Source organism: Anolis sagrei, chromosome 7 (assembly GCF_037176765.1).
Source record: "Anolis sagrei isolate rAnoSag1 chromosome 7, rAnoSag1.mat, whole genome shotgun sequence".
NCBI classification, from domain to species: Eukaryota; Metazoa; Chordata; class Lepidosauria; order Squamata; family Dactyloidae; genus Anolis; species Anolis sagrei.
In genome coordinates this window covers 23,014,911-23,033,599 of record NC_090027.1, presented here as the reverse complement: position 1 = coordinate 23,033,599, position 18,689 = coordinate 23,014,911, and the positions used below count along the sequence as shown (strand labels likewise).

General features: G+C 43.1%; 1 protein-coding gene across 1 annotated transcript; it reads right to left on the bottom strand.

Annotated features, from left to right (window-relative positions):
• Positions 1-1,014: 1,014 nt before the first annotated feature.
• Positions 1,015-18,424, bottom strand: USP39 (ubiquitin specific peptidase 39). The gene is made up of 13 exons (XM_067470737.1): positions 18,129-18,424; positions 16,322-16,391; positions 14,485-14,579; positions 14,135-14,271; positions 13,725-13,877; positions 11,254-11,479; positions 10,936-11,013; positions 10,464-10,531; positions 7,870-8,058; positions 6,809-6,951; positions 5,659-5,794; positions 2,882-2,968; positions 1,015-1,461 (listed from the first exon to the last, which is right to left on the bottom strand). The coding sequence occupies exons 1-13, from the start codon at positions 18,415-18,417 to the stop codon at positions 1,411-1,413; spliced, it is 1,722 nt and encodes a 573-aa protein (XP_067326838.1). The 5' UTR covers positions 18,418-18,424; the 3' UTR covers positions 1,015-1,410.
• Positions 18,425-18,689: the final 265 nt, after the last annotated feature.

Below are 18,689 nucleotides of genomic sequence, written 5' to 3'. Positions count from 1 at the left end.
TAACACTTTCCTTGGATTTGAATTACAGGTTCCTGATGTATCTCTTTCTCTGACAAAATCCAGAAATATTTTCCAGTCCGTTTTTTGAGGTTTTGTGTAGTTGTGTGAGATTCTTTGTGTCAGTGTATCCATATTTATTATGTCCATTACTTTCGCCACCCACTGCTCCACTGTGGGGATTTCTTTAGTTTTCCAAACTTTGGCTAGAGTCATCCTTGCAGCTTATATTAGATAGAAAAATACCTTATCCTTATTATTTTCTATTTTGGAGTCTATTATCCCCAATAGCAATGTTTCTGGTTTTGGGTTGAATTTTACATTTAGGATTTGTTCTATCTTTTTGTGTATTTGCAGCCAATAATTTTTTACTTTCCTGCAATTCCACCACATGTGGATCAAGTTGCCTTTGTCTTTTTCACACTTCATCTCCATCTCCATTTCTAAGCAAAGAGTCGGCATTGATCGTAGACACCTCCTAGGCCATGTGGCCGGCATGACTGCATGGCGCACTGTTGCCTTCCCTCCGGAGTGGTACCTATTGATCTACTCACATTTGCAATCAAATGTAGCCTGCGTCTGCATCTTCCAAGATTTTAAAGAGTTCAGCTGGGATCCCGTCATCTCCTGCTGCCTTGTTGTTAGCAATTCTTCATAAGACCCATTCACCCTCACTCCTCAGGATGTCTGGTTCTAATTCACTCACCACACTGTCAACAACTAGTCTATTTATCTATCTATCTATTTATCTATGGGTATTCCCCATAGTCACCTACGGATGTGAGAGCTGGACCTTAGGGATAAGCTTGTTTTTGAACTGCTAGGCTGACAGAAGCTGGGCCTAACAATGGGAGCTCACCCCACTCCCTGGATTTGGACTTGCGACCTTTCGGTCAGCAAGTTCAGCAGCTCAGTGCTTTAACCTGCTGTGACACTGGAGGCTACTAAGTGACAAACACAAATTCTGGTCGCAAGTGTGGTTTGGGAAGTACCCAGAGAGAAAATGGGATTACAAAATCCATACACACACACACTTTAATGTACAGAGATGTGAGCAGAAGCATCAAATGAAACATGGGAAGAGACTTCTAGCCCCTTCCTCCCTCCTCCAACTCTCGCTTCCTCAGGAGGTTTCTGAGATGGACTCGTTCTCGAAGTGGGGCTTGGCCGCTCCCCCAGAAGCCCCCCCCCCCCATTTGCTGCGTCCTTCCTTCAAGTGGGGTTCTGTCAGGAGCCCCCCTTCATCCCATGGGGGAGGGGCAGGAGGCACAGAGCCAGCAGCAACTTCTAAAGGGGGCCCCACTCCTCTCAGCAGCCCCAGGGAGATCCGAAGTATCTGGGCTCCTCAATAAAATGCAGAGGTGACCGGTGCCACTGTGGGCCTCTTGTCCCCTTTGGGATAAAGTTCCGCCTTTAAGCCCCTTGCTGATTGGTCTCTTCCTTGTTGTCCCGCCTTTTCCAGATCTGCAGAAACAAGACAAGCCCTCTATCATGATTGTGAGCCCCCTAATTTATTTATTTAATTTATATCCCACCCTTCTCACCCTGGGGGCGGGGAGGGAGGGACTCAGGGTAGCTCACAACAAATGCATGATTCGATGCCTTGCACAACATATAAAATCCCATCATTAAAACATAACAATTAAAACAGTTATTTAACATCACACAAGGATGCATGTGGTCACCCTCGCTTCTCCAAGGATCTTGTCCACATCCGCAAGCTGCACCAACTGAAGTGAATCCATCAAATCCTAAGCATATATACGAGGGGTATTTTTTAAGTAAGGTCTGTTTTGTTGTAGACACTAGTAATTCGCGCACATACTGCAACGAGCGCATGCATCGTGTACCGGCATGCCTCGGGAACAACTATGCTCAGTTTCCACTCTGTAGCTAACCTGTACGGTTCTGTTCTGTGCTTTTAAAATGTTTAAGACTATGAACTCACCCTCCGCATGTGAGGTTCACTCAGTGATACGGTTTTTGACAGCAAGGAACCTGCCTGCTGCAGAAATTCATCGACAGATTTGTGAAGTGTACGGTGATACTATTATGGGTGAAAGCAAAGTGCGTAAGTGGGTACGACAATTCAAAGATGGCCGTGACAACGTCCATGATGAGGACCGCTCCAGTCGCCCTTCTTTGATTACAGACAATTTGGTGGCTTCAGTTGAAGTGAGGATTCGTGAGAACAGGCGCTTCACAATAACAGGTCTCTCAAACGAATTTCCTGACGTGTCGAGAGCAGTGCTTTACAACATTGTTTCTGAACACCTAAAGTTTAGGAAACTGTGCTCCCGTTGGGTCTCGAAACTCCTAACAGAGGACCACAAAAAACAAAGATTTGAGTGTGCGATCAAATCAAATCGTCTGTAATCAAAGAAGGGCGACCGGAGCGGTCCTAATCATGGACGTTGTCACGGCCATCTTTGAATTTCATACCCACTTACGCACTTTGCTTTCACTCATAACAGTATCACCGTACACTTCACAAATCTGTCGATGAATTTCTGCAGCAGGCAGGTTCCTTGCTGACAAAAACCGTATCACTGAGCGAACCTCACATGCGGAGGGTGAGTTGATAGTCTTAAACATTTTTAAAGCACAGAACAGAACCGTACAGGTTAGCTGCTGAGCGGAAACTGAGCATAGTTGTTCCTGAGGCATGCCGGTACACGATGCACGCGCTCGTTGCAGTATGCGCGCGAACTACTAGTGTCTACAACAAAACGGACCTTACTTAAAAAATACCCCTCGTACTATGGGCCAAAAAGTGCTCAAATCTTCCTTTGAGAGGTTCTGCCTCAGGAGCTTCCGGCAGATACTGCTAGGTAAACCCACTGACCAGCCTCTGGAGAGGCTGCCAACCAGCCCAAGCACTCACCTGAATGTAGGCCTCTGAGAGCGTGATCATCTGCGGGAGGATGTCCGTCACCTGCAAGTCCTGCAGTTCATACCATTTGCCTGTGCCCTTTCAGAATCAGAAGAGGGAAAGCAACATTAAGAGAAAAGCAAGAAGAACAGCATGACATAGACGGAAAATATTATTATTATTATTATTATTATTATGGAGCCCCCGGTAGCACAGCGGGTTAAAGCCCTGAGCTGCTGAGCTTGTTGACCGAAAGGTCGCAGGTTCGAATCCAGGGAGTGGCGTGAGCTTCCGCTGTCAGCCCCAGCTTCTGCCAACCTAGCAGTTCGAAAACATGCAAATGTGAGTAGATCAATAGGTACCGCTCTGGTGGGAAGGTAACGGCGTTCCATGCAGTCATGCTGGCCACATGACCTTGGAGGTGTCTACGGGCAACGCCGGCTTTTCGGCTTAGAAATGGAGATGAGCATCACACCCTAGAGTCGGACACGACTGGACTTCATGTCAGGGGGAAACCTTTACCTTACCTTATTATTATTATTATTATTAATAATAATAATAATAATAATAATAATAATATCTTGACACCATCTCCCAAAAGTGACTTGGCACTACAAGTGTGGTATATAACATGAACAGTAAAGGTTTCCTCTGACATTAAGTCTAGTCATGTCCGACTTTGGAAGGTGGTGCTGATGTCTATTACTAAGTCAAAAAGCCAGAATTGTCCATCGACACCTCCAAGATCATGCGGCCAGCATGGCTGCATGGAGTGCAATTACCTTCCTGCAGAAGCAATAATAATAATAATAATAATAATAATAATACTTTATTACCCCGCTACCATCTCTAAGCGCACAGTACATCACCCCCTACCAACCCCAGAGATCCCTCCGTTCTGAGGACCAAGATCTATTGGAAATTCCCAGTGTTAAGACCTTGCGTCTAACAGCAACCAGATGCAGAGTCTGGTTGCACCATCACTCTGGAATATTCTGCCACCTGAAGTCCGTGCCTTGCAGGACTTAGCTTTCCGCAGGGCATGTAAGACATACCTGTTTCGACAGGCCTTTGGTTTTTAATATTGCTGTTTTTAAATTGTTTTTAAATTGTGTTAGACTTTAGCCATTCTTGTAAGCCGCTCCGAGCCCCAGGGGAGTGGCGGCATATAAGTTCGAATAATAAAAAATAAAAAAATAATCAAAATAAAACAGTTAAAATAAATCTCATAAACAAAAAATAAACAATAAACAATAACAATAACATACAAGCATTTAAAAACCTATGGCCGGGTCAAATGTAATAATAAAAATTTAAAAATAATGCTGGATATGAACAAGGTAGGGTATAACTAGGATAGGGTTTTCAAAGAAAGATAAGGGCGCACAGGCAATCTTAAATCAATGTTAAAGTGCATTTGAGGACATATTACTAAGAGTTTTCCTTATTCAGGGAAGGCACACTGGAACAACCATGTTTTCAGGCTCCTCCTAAAGACTGCCAACGTTGGGGCATGTCTGATGTCCTTGGGAAGTGAGTTCCAGAGTCAGGGGGCCACCACCGAGAAGGCTCTCTCCCTCGTCCCTACCAATTGTGCCTGAAAAGGAGGCGGGAGCGCGAGCAGGGCCTCTCCAGATGATCAAAGAGATCGTGTGGGTTCGTACACAGAAATGCGGTCACGCAGTATTTATTAATCTACTCATATTTGCATGTTTTCGAACTGCTAGGTTGACAGAAGCTAGGGCTAACAGAGGGAGCTCACCCTGCTCCCCGGATTAAAACTGCCAACCTTTCGGTCAGCAAATTCAGCAGCTCAGTGGTTTAACTCGCTGCGCCACTAGGGGGCCCTTAACATAACATAAGCAGTACATGAGTATAAAAAACAATATCACCTAAAAGTTATAAACGAACACTTGTTGTTTTTGTTCATTCGTTCAGTCGTCTCCGACTCTTTGTGACCTCATGGACCAGCCCACGCCAGAGCTCCCTGTCGGCTGTCACCACCCCCAACTCCTTCAAGGTCAGTCCAGTCACTTCAAGGATGCCATCCATCCATCTTGCCCTTGGTCGGCCCCTCTTCCTTTTGCCTTCCACTTTCCAGCATAATTGTCTTCTCTGGGCTTTGCTGTCTCCTCATGATGTGGCCAAAGAACTTCAACTTTGTCTCTAGTCTCCTTCCCTCCAATGAGCAGCCGGGCTTTGTTTCCTGGAGGATGGACTGGTTGGATCTTCTCGCGGTCCAAGGCACTCTCAGCACTTTCCTCCAACACCACAGCTCAAAAGCATCGATCTTCCTTCGCTCGGCCTTCCCTAAGGTCCAGCTCTCACATCTGTAGGTTACTACAGGGAATACCACGGCTTTGACTAGGCGGATCTTTGTTGCCAGTGTGATGTCTCTACTCTTTACTATTTTATCGAGATTGGACATTGCTCTCCTCCCAAAAACGAACACTATTAACACATAAAATAAAATAAAATAAAATAAAATAAAAACACAGTTTAAAATGCTAACCATCTGTAGTTAAGACTAGCTGCGTTCAAATCACAACTAAAGCACCAAATAAAATCCTGACTAGGATGCAAATCTAGATTAAAGTGTGCTGTAATGTGAGGGTTAAGCCCCAAAAGCAGCCGAGAGCCCTGGGAAGTCTCAAGAGGTGGACTTGGCTAGAGGAGATGTAACTGAGGACAAGGGAATGTGTTCTGGACAGCCAGGAGCCATCACAGAAGTCCCTTTGAATCCCAGCAGGCAACCAGGGCCCCGAAGCAGTTCCCTCCAAAGAACTCACATGGTGCAAGACATGGATCCTGTAGGCTCCTTCCGCTGGCTTCCCATCGTGCACAATGTTGGCGATGAGGTCGTACGTGGTGTTCTTGTGCACGGCCTGCACTTCCTCAGAGAGATACTCCCGGAGGTCCACATTCCTGCAAGGGGAAAGGTGGGCCCTCAGAGGATGCAAACACAGGCTCTCCGCAAACAGCCTATGGCAGCCAGTGTCCCTGACAATGTGATCTTCAAGAAGGCAGATGTCTGCACTCAATTATTAATTTTTTTATTTTATTTACTGCATTCATATAGAGCTTTTCTCCTCCAACATAATAATGGCAAAATGCAATGCTGTACATACATGTGATAAACAAGACATATAACTTGGCCTATGATAATTTGGGCTTGATAATTAAAATCAAGCCCAAAACAATAAACTGGAAACAGGCGGTTTATTCCTTCTTTCCACAATCCTAAAAAGACAGTTCTAAAGTTTTCCCTCTCAAACCTCCTGAAAGTATCAGCCCCAATTCTCATACGCCCTCTAGTGGCCAAAGACTCTACCCACAGCCTGTTAACTGCAGTTTCAATTTTCCTCACAAAACAGATGACTTATTTATTTATATACAGTATTTATATTACATTATCATATAACTATAAATTAAAAACTTAACCATATTAAATATAAAACACAGAATGAAATCTGAACATAAACAAAGTTCAAACATAAAGATATTACAATAATATTTATATTAAATCCCACACGTTAAACAACACAATTTAAAATCACAGAATCCAAAATCAAATCTGTAGTTGTTCCATTGATCCGTTCACAATTACTTATTCTCTTATTGCGCTAAAAACATTGCTGTCTGAAAGCTTGGTCCTATAACCAGGTTTTAACTTTCCTGAAGGTCAGGAGGGAGGGGGCTGCTCTAATTTCACTAAGGATAGAGTTACACAGACGAGGGGCCACCACTGAGAAGGCCTGTTTCTTGTCACCACCAGTCACGCATGCGAGGATGGTGGAATCGAGAGCAGGGCCTCCCCAAAAGATCTTAACCTCTGAGATGAATCCTGACAATGCCAGCTTCACTTGCTGAGCAATAAAGGGTCAACCTGACCCAAGCCCTGGTGTAGAATGGCAATCCTGAGAGAAAGAGGACACCTACGTGATGGGAAAGTTGACAATGGTGGGGTTTTTCTCCACAAAGAAGTTGTTCTTGGTGAACCTCTTGATGCAGAAGATGAGGTATGGAGGCAACTTGGTGAGCTGGAAGCGCTTGAGGAAGTTCTCTTTGTAGGTTTTATATTCCTGCAGGACACAAAGAGAAACACCTGGAGGTAAACTTCCATCATGGGGGAAAAAGAAGACCCAAATCGCTCAGAATTGCCACTGAGCATGAATGAACCACAAGTGACCCCCACTGCCCCAGATCCAGCATCAGGTGGGTGCTAGGGATTTTTCCTTTCGGGGGGAGAAGGGCAGGGAATAAATATAGGAAATAATAATAATAATAATATACCGTATATACTCAAGTATAAGCCGACCCGAATATAAGCCGAGACACCTAATTTTACCACAAAAAACTGGGAAAATATATTGACTCGAGTATAAGCCGAGGGTGGGAAATGCAGCCACTACAGGTAAATTTCAAAATAAAAATAGATACCAATAAAATTACATTAACTGAGGCATCGGGAGGTGAAATGTTTTGAAATATTTACCTAAAACTGTAATTTGAGATAAGACTTCCCAACTCTGATTAAATCATTACATATCTTCAGTGTAAATGTACTTTCGTATCCTTTCAACAATAATAGAGTAAAATAATAAATATAATAATAATAAAGTAAAATAATGGAAATGCAATAATAAGAGTAGTAATAGAGTAAAATAATAAATGCAATAATAATAAAGTAAAATAATAAATGTAATAATAATCATAAATAGTATAAAATAATAAATGTAATAATAATAATAATAGGGTAAAATACTGTAAATCTAATAATAATAGAGTAAAATAATACATGACATAAAAATAATACTAATAACAGAGTAAAATAATAAATAACCTTGACTCGAGTATATGCTTTTTCAGCCTAAAAAAGGGGCTGAAAAACTAAGCTTATACTCGAGTATATACAGTAACTTTCCTCTTCCCAAATCCCATACTCTACAGCCCGTTTGGAGGAATGAGAAACTCCATGACAGCTGAGGGGGGAAGGGTACCTTCTCAGTGATGCCGTTGAACTTGGCCAGGATGTTGAAGAGGGGCACCTGGGGGATGATAAGCTGCTCCTTCTCATCTTTGTAGAGGGGGGCCGTGGGCAGGTCCAGCGTCAGGTACATGAAGGTGGACTCCACCATCTTCTCTTGGTATTCCTCGTTCTGGAGCAGCTGCTCCTTCTCCTCAGCTGGCTGGGAGGGGACAGCGGGGAGCAAAGAGAGGCCTTTATGGTGGAGAACAGACCCTGAGACCAGTGTTTCCACATGCGTTTGCATCAAGGGCCACAGCCATGGATCCATGCATGGAGAATGAATACAGAGGACCAACTACAATTTCTTTTACATAATGTGTTGTCAAAGGCTTTCATGGACATAATCAAACACGTTGCCCAAGCACGACTCAAGGAATATGAAAGGCACTGAAGACTAATTCAACCAAACAAGTCAGCCATAGCAGAGCACTTGATGAACCAACCTGGGCGCAGCATATTATTTGAGAACACAGAAATGCTGGACCACGCTCACAACAATTATATCAGACTACACAGAGGAGCCACTGAAATCCACAAGCATATGGACAATCGTTTTAGGAGGGTGACTGAAATGATAAAGGGTCTGGAGATCGAGCCCTATGAGGAGCCAATGGGATTTTGGCCTGCATCAATAGGAGCATAGTGTCTAGATCCCGGGAAGTCATGCTACACCTCTATTCCGCCTTGGTTAGACCACACCTGGAATACTGTGTCCAATTCTGGGCTCCACATTTGAAGAGAGATATTGACAAGCTGGAATGTATCCAGAGGAGGGGGACTAAAATGATCAAGGGTCTGGAGAACATGCCCTATGAGGAGCAGCTTAAAGAGCTAGGCATGTTTAGCCTGAAGAAGAGAAGGCTGAGAGGAGACATGATAGCTATGTATAAATATGTGAGAAGAAGTCATAGGGAGGAGGGAGCAAGCTTGTTTTCTGCTGCCCTGGAGACTAGGACACAGAACAATGGCTTCAAACTACAAGAAAGGAGATTCCATCTGAACTCTGCTATAGAAGAGGCCGGAACATCTCCAGCAAGCTCTTCTGATTGGGTTCTGTTCATTGTATCTTTGCTATTTTGATTTATAACAGAATTAGGTTGTTAAGTGTTAAGCCCCAGTACACAATATTGACACCCCTTGACTGTATGGTTAACTGCTTTAAAAATCTTGGCACCATGTACTCTTAACCTTATATCTTCGCACAGTAGCAGTTTGTACCACCTTATCTCATGATAATCCATAGGATCATATTTTATCAGGAATGTAGGTTGTGTCAAGGAGGGAGGGAGAGAATCAGTTGACTGCTTGCTAGGGAGGGTGAGGGAGGTTTTTAGTTGTTATATTATTCTAACCTAGGATTCTGTATAACAACTATGGGAAATCTATGAAATCTGAAAAACATGATGTGGTATTTTAAGCTTTTAATCTGTATTACTGTTTTAATTGTTTTATAATTTTATATGGTATGTTCATTGTTATGTGAACGATGCGGTGTTGAATTTTTGCTGTAGATTGTAAGCCGCCCTGAGTCCCCTTCAGGGTGAGAAGGGCAGGGTATAAAAATAGTAAATAAATAAATAAATAAACATTAGGAAGAACTTCCTGACTGTGAGAGCCGTTCAGCAGTGGAACTCTCTGCCCCAGGGTGTGGTGGAGGCTCCTCCTTTGGAAACTTTTAAACAGAGGCTGGATGGCCATCTGTTGGGGGTGCTTTGAATGCGATTTTCTTGCTTCTTGGCAGGGGGTTGGATTGGATGGCCCATAAGGTCTCTTCCAACTCTATGATTCTATGATTCCAATTTCATAGAAAGGAGGAAACCTTGAAAACAACAAAATCTGGCTACCAGTATTAAAAAAAACCCTAAAATCAAAACAGTAAATAAAGAACAACACTCAGAAAACAGGAGAATTTAAGACAGAAAACAATCTTAGCCCGTTAAAATCTCCTAACAAAGGATTCCCCCAGGCAGCAACCAGCCAGGCTTTGAAGCTGCAAGGCTATTCAATGCTAATCAAGGTGGCCAATGGCAACATTCACATTTGCCTCAAGCGGACAACAGTTCTTTCTCCCACCCTGAACATCATTCCACAGATACATAAAACTCCCTCAATTAGTTTCCAATATACCTCACAACCTCTGAGGATGCCTGCCATAGATGTGGACAAAATGTCAGGAGAGAATGCTTCTGAAGCATGGCCAGACAGCATGGAAAACTTACAGCAATCCAGTGACTCTGGCCATGAAAGCTTTCAACAACACATTGAATGCAGGAGTTGTAGTCAGGAATCTGGAAGGCCACATGCAATGACACAGAGGGCCAGATTCCACCCATGGGCCTTGAGCTTTCCCTACTATGAAGCTGAGGAGGAAGTCGTAAGGTTGGAGAGAATGTGACAGAAGCACTCCCAACTGGAAGGGCTCCATAAAGAGAGGATGAGGGGATGTTTGTGCAGCCAATCACAGGATCATGCAACCGTACACCACTGACACTAATGCCCTTTCACCCCTGAATGCCTTCCTATGGCTTTTTTCAAGCATCATGGTAGCTCCAGCCTTACACTCACCAGGTCAGGATGTGGCAGCTTCTTGGTGAAGATCCGCATGGAGCCCTGGAACACATCAGTCACAATGGCTGCAAACATGACACACAGAAGGAAAATCAAACAAAATCACAATCTTTCTTTCACCGGGCTCTTATTTTAACCAACTCACTTACAATCAAAGAGCATTCTGAACTCCACCAATGATGGAATTGAACCAAACGTGGCACACAAGACTCCCATGACCAACAGAAAAAACTAGAAGGGTTTGGTGGGCAGACCTTGAGTTTGGGAGTTGTGGTACACCTACATCCAGAGAGCACTCTGGACTCAAACAATGATGGATCTGGACCAAACTTGGCACAGATATTCCATATGCCCAACTAGGAACACAGATGGAGCTTGGGGGAAATAGACCTTGACATTTGGGGGGAGGCGTTATAAAACTAAAACCTGAATATAAAATACTCTGGAGTCATTGCCGTCTCTTACTTACTCTTTTTCTTCTTCTTTGTCCCACCGAGAGCAGAGTGCAGGGCGTTCAAGAACCAGGAAAGGAAGTCCACCCCATCACCTGCAAAGAGAGAGAGAGAGAGAGTAGTCAAGAAAGGAAGAGGCACCCTCCAAAAGTAGCTATGGCTGGCTCAGGAACAGCAATAAGGCTCCAGGCCCTGTCATTCAGGCAGAAATGTCCTCCTCCATCAGTGGGTCACTCCACGTTAAAGGATATGCCCCGCTTTGAGTCCCCCCAGGGGTGAGAAAGGCAGTATATAAATACTGTAAATAAACAAACAAATAAATAAATAAATCCCGCCTTGCTTGGTGATCTGGAAGTTCTTCTTGCTGCACAGGACTACGGCCTGCAGCATTTCGTGCGGCGAAACATGAGCTTTGAAATTCCGGGGGTTCCACAGCTTCCGCATGAGCTCCCCGAACCTCTGGACCAACAGGAACATGATGTCCCCTGGTGGGCGCTTGATGTTCTTGTAGTTCTCTTCTTCCAGAAAATAATTCCGTAGTGGAGGGACATTGGACAGTGCCTAAACACACAGATATTTGCCACCAGAGGGAATTATGATGCGTTCAATTATCATTATGATGCATTCAACACAGAAATAAACAAATAATATATATTTATATCCCGCCATCATCTCCCAAAAGGGACTCAGAGCGGCTTACAAAGCACTTCAAGTGTAGTATATAACCTGCTCCAACTTATCCCTTTTTTAAAAAAATAGTTTTTCTTAAAATTTTAAAATAACATCGAAAGAGGGAGAATATTAAAAAAAGAAGATAGGAAAGTAGGAAAAAATAGAAAAGACACCCCCCTAACCCCAAGTCCACCAAAAAAAAAAAAAATACAAAAAGAAGAAGAAGAAAAAATATATATAGAAAAATAAAAAGAAAAAAATATAAAAAATAAGATAAAGATTGACTTCCATCTCTCCATCAGGTTTTGTGTCCTCAATGTTTCCATTATGTCCACGTCATTATATTCCTCTTATTCACTTCTTTCCTTTTCATAGCTTTCATATAGAGTCCAATCCGTCCTCTTTATTGGGTTCCCAGTATTCTTTTTCAAGAAAAAAGTTAGTTCGTCCATTTTTCTTATTTCTCTTAGTTTCCCTAGCCATTCTTCGGTGGTAGGGATGTCTTCCTGTTTCCAAAACTTCGTCAGTAATATTCTTGCCACTGTTGTAGCATAAGTAAATAGTCTATCTTCGTTTAACTTAAGTTCCCCAACTTATCCCTGAGTAACACTGGGTTCAAATGCAGGAAAGGAGATTCCATCTGAACATGAGGAAGAACTTCCTGACTTTAAGATGAGCTGTTCAAAAGTGTAACTCTCTGCTTCGGAGTTTGATAGAAGTTCCTTCTTTAAACAGAAGGTGGATGGCCATCTGTAGGGAAGGCTTTAATTATGTCCTCCTTCATGGTCAAAGGGGGTTGGGCTTGGGGTCTCTCCTGACTATTATTCTATGGTTCTAATTTCAGACTCTGGGAAGTAAAAATTGCTTCCCTTTCCACTATCCAGTCTCCGGCAGATGCACCACTTTGACTCAGGTGAGCTTTTGGCAAGAGAATTCAGCTGCTACATAAGAGGCTTTTCAATGGATAAATGCTGTTATTGTACTCCAAGGTTGTGAAGCACCTCTGCACTTAACACCCACATCAGTCCAAGATAAAATAGCAAGCAGTTTATTGAAGAATATATAAAAAGCAATTCTGCAAAACAGTATCAGAAACCAAAGTCCAAAAATCAGAGAAAATCCACAAAAACCAAGGTACATAAGTAGCATCCAAAAACCAGGAATACAAGAGCAGAATAAATCCAAAACACAAAAATCATTAACAGTCCTCAACCCTTTATGTTGACAAAATGTACATCTTCTATGTAATTCAGTCATTGGGCAAATTTGGACCTTCCAGGTTTTTTGGACTCCAACTCCCACCATTCCTAACAGCCTCAGCAACAGAGGGGGAAAAGTAAGGAGCGTGAGGCTGTTAGGAATGAGTCCAAAACACCTGGAGGGCCCAAGTTTGCCCATGGCTGATCCAATTGCTCATTAGTCTGTCCACCTGGACTTTCGCTATCATCCTCTGAGCTCAGTTCTGTCGAAATATGGCCTTCAGACAGAGACTACTCATTTTCAGTCTAGATCAAGGGTCCTCAAACTAAGGCCAGAGGGCCGAATATGGCCCTCCAAGGTCATTTACCCCGCCCTCGCTCAGGGTCAACGTAAGTCTGAAACTACTTGAAAGCACAACAACAACAATACTATCTCATCAGCCAAAAGCAGGCCCACACTTCCCACTGAAATACAAATAAGTTTATATTTGTTAAAATTGTTCTTCATTTTAATTATTGTATTGTTTTTAAGTGTTTTTGCATGACAAATAAGATATGTGCAGTGTGCATAGGAATTCATTCATATTTTTTTCAAATTATAATCCAGCCCTCCAACAGTTTGAGGGACTGTGGCCTGGTCCTCTGTTTAAAAAGTTTGTGGACCCCTGCTCTAGATGCTCTTGCTAACCTTCCTGCTGACTTGCAGACCCAGAATCTCTTGTGTCAACAGGCTGACTAACAGGCTCAAAATCCCCAGTATCCTTTAAGAGATCAGGTCCAGAGAGATCAGGTGCAGGCACAATCAAAGGCTGAACTACAACTGTTGTATCTTTCTTTATTAACATAAGAGAATAGGCTCCTTTCATCCGCTTACGACAACCGAGAACCAGGGAACATCACCAACGTGTTCAATATTTGCAAAGATGTGACAGTACCTGGAGAACGGCATTGGCGTAGTCATTAGCTTTGATGTTGTTCAGGCCCACGATGCCCGGCAGGTAGGTGGTGCCATCGTAGGCCCGGGAGAGCTTGGCCTGTTTGTCCAAGTTGGCGATGTGCTGCTTGGTGAAGGTGGGCTTCAGGACATACTGGGAGAGAGGTTGGAAAGGAAGGAAAGTCAAGGGAAAGAAGGGAAGGTGGGTGAGCATTCCCCCGCTCCCACTCCAGACTGACCTCCAACACCTGAAAGATCAGGGCCTCCATTCAGGAAGGGCGGCATGACTAACGCTTTCTGGGGGGCAAGCCAGGTTCACCACCCCACCATGGAACAAGAAGGAAATAAGCCTACTTTGCTTTCTGCGCACAGCCCACTATCCCCAAACCCTTTGGCAAGGAAGCCACGTACAGTGATATCCTCCAGGGAAGAGTCAATGATTTCGTAGTTGTCAGGAAGGCAGTAAAACTTCAAGGTGTGGAGATTGAGAAAGACGTGATGGCTGAATTGGACACTGTGGATGTAAGCGTGCGACTTCAGGCCCCGGCCTGGAGGGGAAAGGCAAGGCAGTGTCATTGAGAGAGACACAGGTCAGACTTCAAGTCATTGAGTTCCACAAAATAATCCCAGGAACTTTTTCTCTTTTTTATTAAATCAGTTTTCTCTTCTTTATTTCAACATACATTCAACATACGTCCTAGGATTTATTACAGAAGATGCTTTTCTATTACCCTTTAAATCAAAAAAGGGAGCAGACTCACCCTGAAAATACTTTCCACAGACCAAACATGCATACACATTGATGTGAGAAAGGGAAATGGAACAGAGCTTCTCAAAGTCGAAGTCCAGAACACTCCTAGAAAAGAAGATTCCCACATTAGGGCCACGTTGCTGTTGTTCTTACAAATTTTATCTCTACGTCTTTCTCCCCATGAGAACGCTTGGTGGCTTACAATATGACACATTATGGCCAGACCCCAGAATTCAGTATCACTTGAGAGCATTTGTGAGTGTTGTCAACACTGCGCTATCCATAGGAAGGGAAAGAGGCTGAAGACATGGGAAGCCTCTCTGATGCTGGTGGCGAGCCACAGATATGTGAACTCAGCACCTATGAACAATGCTGTATAGCTTTATTATCATTATATAATAATAAACAATTGAAAAAAGAGGATAAAGATGCGATAACAAATTTATTAACAATAGCAAGACTGCTTATAGCAAGGAATTGGAAAAGAGAAAGAAATATACAAATAGAGGAGTGGTATAAAGAAGAATGGAAATTAGCAATAAATGATAAGCTGACATGTATATTAAAAGTTAAAAGAGGTATATGGAAACTTTGTAATTTTGATGATGTATGGAGAAAATTTATTGAAAAAGGATTAAGAAACAAAGAAGGAAAGTTACCTCCACAAGAAGAATTTGGATCTATTAACTGTGGCATGATTTAGAGTGTTTAAAATGATCCTGATAGGGTTTGCTATTTTCCTATTTTTAATAAATCCATATTGATCTTCATGGATTATTTTTGGGATTTTTGCCTTATTCTGTTTGCTATAATTTTTGTAAAGATCTTATAGTCCACATTACTGAGGGAGATAGGTCTATATGCATTGGGATCTCTCTCGTCTTTATTTGGTTTTGAAATTGTAATTATCTCGGAATACTTCCAGGAGTCTGGAACTTCCTTCCATGATTTCATTGAAGAGTATGACTAAATTCGGAGTATTATTACTACGGCACACCTAAGTAACACTGAGGCACACCTACTTATATCCAACTGCAGCTTTTGCTGGGTCATTACATGTATTTAACCCTTTCAGTGCTTGATTCACATTTTTGTAATTAAAATACTTAGTTAATATTTAATATTTCTGACAGGACCAAGCTAACGAGTATTTATACTAGCATTACTAACACATTAAACAACGAAATTGCCTCTAAGAAATATTTTTAAAATGTTATTATTAAAAGTAAGGGAAAATAGAAAATATAATGTATAAGTAAAGTGACAAAATAACTAGAAGAAATACTAATGGTCTAGGCCCAGAAAAGAAGGTAAGAAAAAGATGGGACAACATAAGAAGAAAGATCAACAAGAAAAACAAATGGAATAAAAAAGAAAGAAACCAATTATTTTTGTTTTTCCTAAACAAAAGGCATTGTGAATGGAAATGCTTAAAAAAAATAAAGTTTAACAATACCCTCCCCTTCCTCACTCTTGGACGTATACATTATACTTATGGATAGACCTAAATTACTAACAAAACTCCATAATCAACATTATACTTTCCCCAGCCTCTCACCCAGTCTTATGTATAAAAATGTGAAAATGAAATAAAATTATTTGAAATGCAAAAAAAAGGTCTCCAGTTATACACTAAAATGCTGACGTGCCAGGTTTTATACACAGTTCACTATATACCCTTAAAATAATGAGCTGTGCTGTAATATGATATGGAACATCATACATATTTAAATTATTATCCCAGCTAGTTTTTCAATTCCTCATGTCTTCAATATTTAAACATTTTTTGTCTGATCGGGATACATCATTTAGTTCACATTCCTTGCACCTTTCCTCTTGATACTGACTTGTTGATGGTGTCCAAATAAGGGCAGTGCCGGCTCCGTCGGTCCTCTGGATCAAAGCGGCCATATTTGACTGAAAGATATGAAAAGCACCAAAGAGTAAACACAGAGAAATGTTTGAAAACATGCAATATGTTAGACTGCAGTAAGTCTGAAGCGGTCCCACCACCATTTCGAGCATAGTTGGTGGGGACAAGGGGGGGGGCTTCTCAGTGGTGGCTCCCTGGGTCTGGAATACCCTCCCTAAAGAAATTAGATTAGCCCCCTCTCTTCAGGCCTTCCAGATGAGCCTAAAAACATGGGTCTTCAGACAGGCCTTAGATCCTGAGTATTCCATGGCCAAGGTGATGAATCATGGATAGTACTAGCCTGCACTTTGATTGTTGTGACAGATAGCCAGCTTTCCCACAGGTTCCACTGCGTTTAGTAATTTTTAATTTTTATAGTTTTATCAATGAGATTCTTATGTGCTGTTGATTATACTTATTGTCACTGTATTTATACTTATGTACTGTTTTCTGCATGTGGCCCTCAAGTTCTTATGCAAGCCGCCCTGAGTCCCTTTGGGGAGATGGTGGCAGGGGACAGGTGGACAAATGTCAGCGTGCTGGAAGGAGCAAATACCATCAGCACTGAAGCGATGGTCCTCTGCCATCAACTTCGCTCGACCTGACCACGTTGTCCGGATGCCTGACCACCGTCTCCTAAAGCGGTTGCTCTACTCCGAACACAAGATACAACACCAGCTGAGCTCTGCGAGTGCAGCATTTTTCTGAACGAAACAGAGAGTGTTTGAGGACCGGGACATCTGTAGGGAGACCAAGGTGCTTGTTTATAAAGCTATTGTCCTCCCAACCCTGCTATAGGCCTACGAAACGTGGACTGTCTACAGACGTCCCATGCAACTCCTGGAACGATTCCATCAGCGCTGCCTCCGGAAAATCCTGCAAATCTCTTGGGAAGACAAGCGGACAAATGTCAGCGTGCTGGAAGAAGCAGAGACCACCAGCACTGAAGCGATGGTCCTCCACCATCAACTCCGCTGGACCGGCCACGTTGTCCGGATGCCCGACCACCGTCTCCCAAAGCTCTTGCTCTACTCCGAACGGAAAAAAGAATGTTGGTGGGCAGGAAAAGAGATTGAAAGATGGGCTCAAAGCCAACCTCAAAAACTCTAGCATAGACACTGAGAACTGGGAAGCCCTGGCCCTTGAGCGCTCCAGCTGGAGGACAGCTGTGACCAGCAGTGCTGCAGAATTTGAAGAGGCACGAATAGAGGGTAAAAGAGAGAAGCGTGCCAAGAGGAAGCCAACTCCGACTGAGACCGCCTTCCATCTGGAAACCAATGCCCTCACTGCGGGAGAAGATGCAGATCAAGAATAGGGCTCCACAGCCACCTACAGACTCACAAGAATTCTGATCCTGGAAGACTATCCTACTCGGCAAACGAGGGATCGCCTAAGTAAATGAGTAAGGCAGGGTATAAATAGTGTGTGTGCAACTCTTTGGCTGGAGTTGCACTTAAAAATGTCCTTGTTCCAACCTACATGCAAATTCAACTGAATAACAAACATACAGAACTTGAGGACTGCCTGTATACATAACATCCTAGAGTTGGAAGGGACCTTTAAAGGCCATCCAGTCCAACCCCATTCTGTCTTCATGCACGAAATATTATTAAAAATCCTAGAATGGGAAGGGAAATCCCCGAAGGGCACCCAGAGGCCATCCAGTCCAGCCTCCTATATTCTTCCAGGCAAGAGAAGCACCATCCAAGCCTCCCCGGCAGATGGCCTGCCTTCCACCCCACCTTCGGGCTCGTCCTCGTCCTCCTCTTCCGCCTCCACCTTGGGCTCCTGCTTGATACGGAGCTCCTCCTCCTCCTCCTCTTCGGGCTCCTGCTTCACCTTCACCTTCACCGGGCCCCCGTTGGACGAGGAAGCGGACAAGGCCGGCCATGGGTCTCTCTCTCGCTTCACTCTCACCGACATCGCCATGAACGAATAGCCCGCGCATGCGCACAGGAGCCTTCCGGCGCCAGGAGATGCCGTCACGCCCGAGAAGACAACTGTTATACGTCTGCCGGGGTTTGAAGTCATCCTTCTCCGCCAGGCTTCCCGCCCGGCACACTGACGTCAGCGCATGCGCGGCGAGAGATGGAAGTTTGCGCCTGCGCAGAAGGCATCCTATCCTTCTAATGCAGCTGAGACTAAGAGTGGCTGGCTTCTCTTTCTGCCCTCAAAGGCTCCCATTAGAGGAGCTCCACTGAATTAATATAATAATAATAATAATAATAATAATAATAATAATAATAATAATAATAATAGTAAATATAATTATTAATTATAATAATTAATAATAATAAGACAAT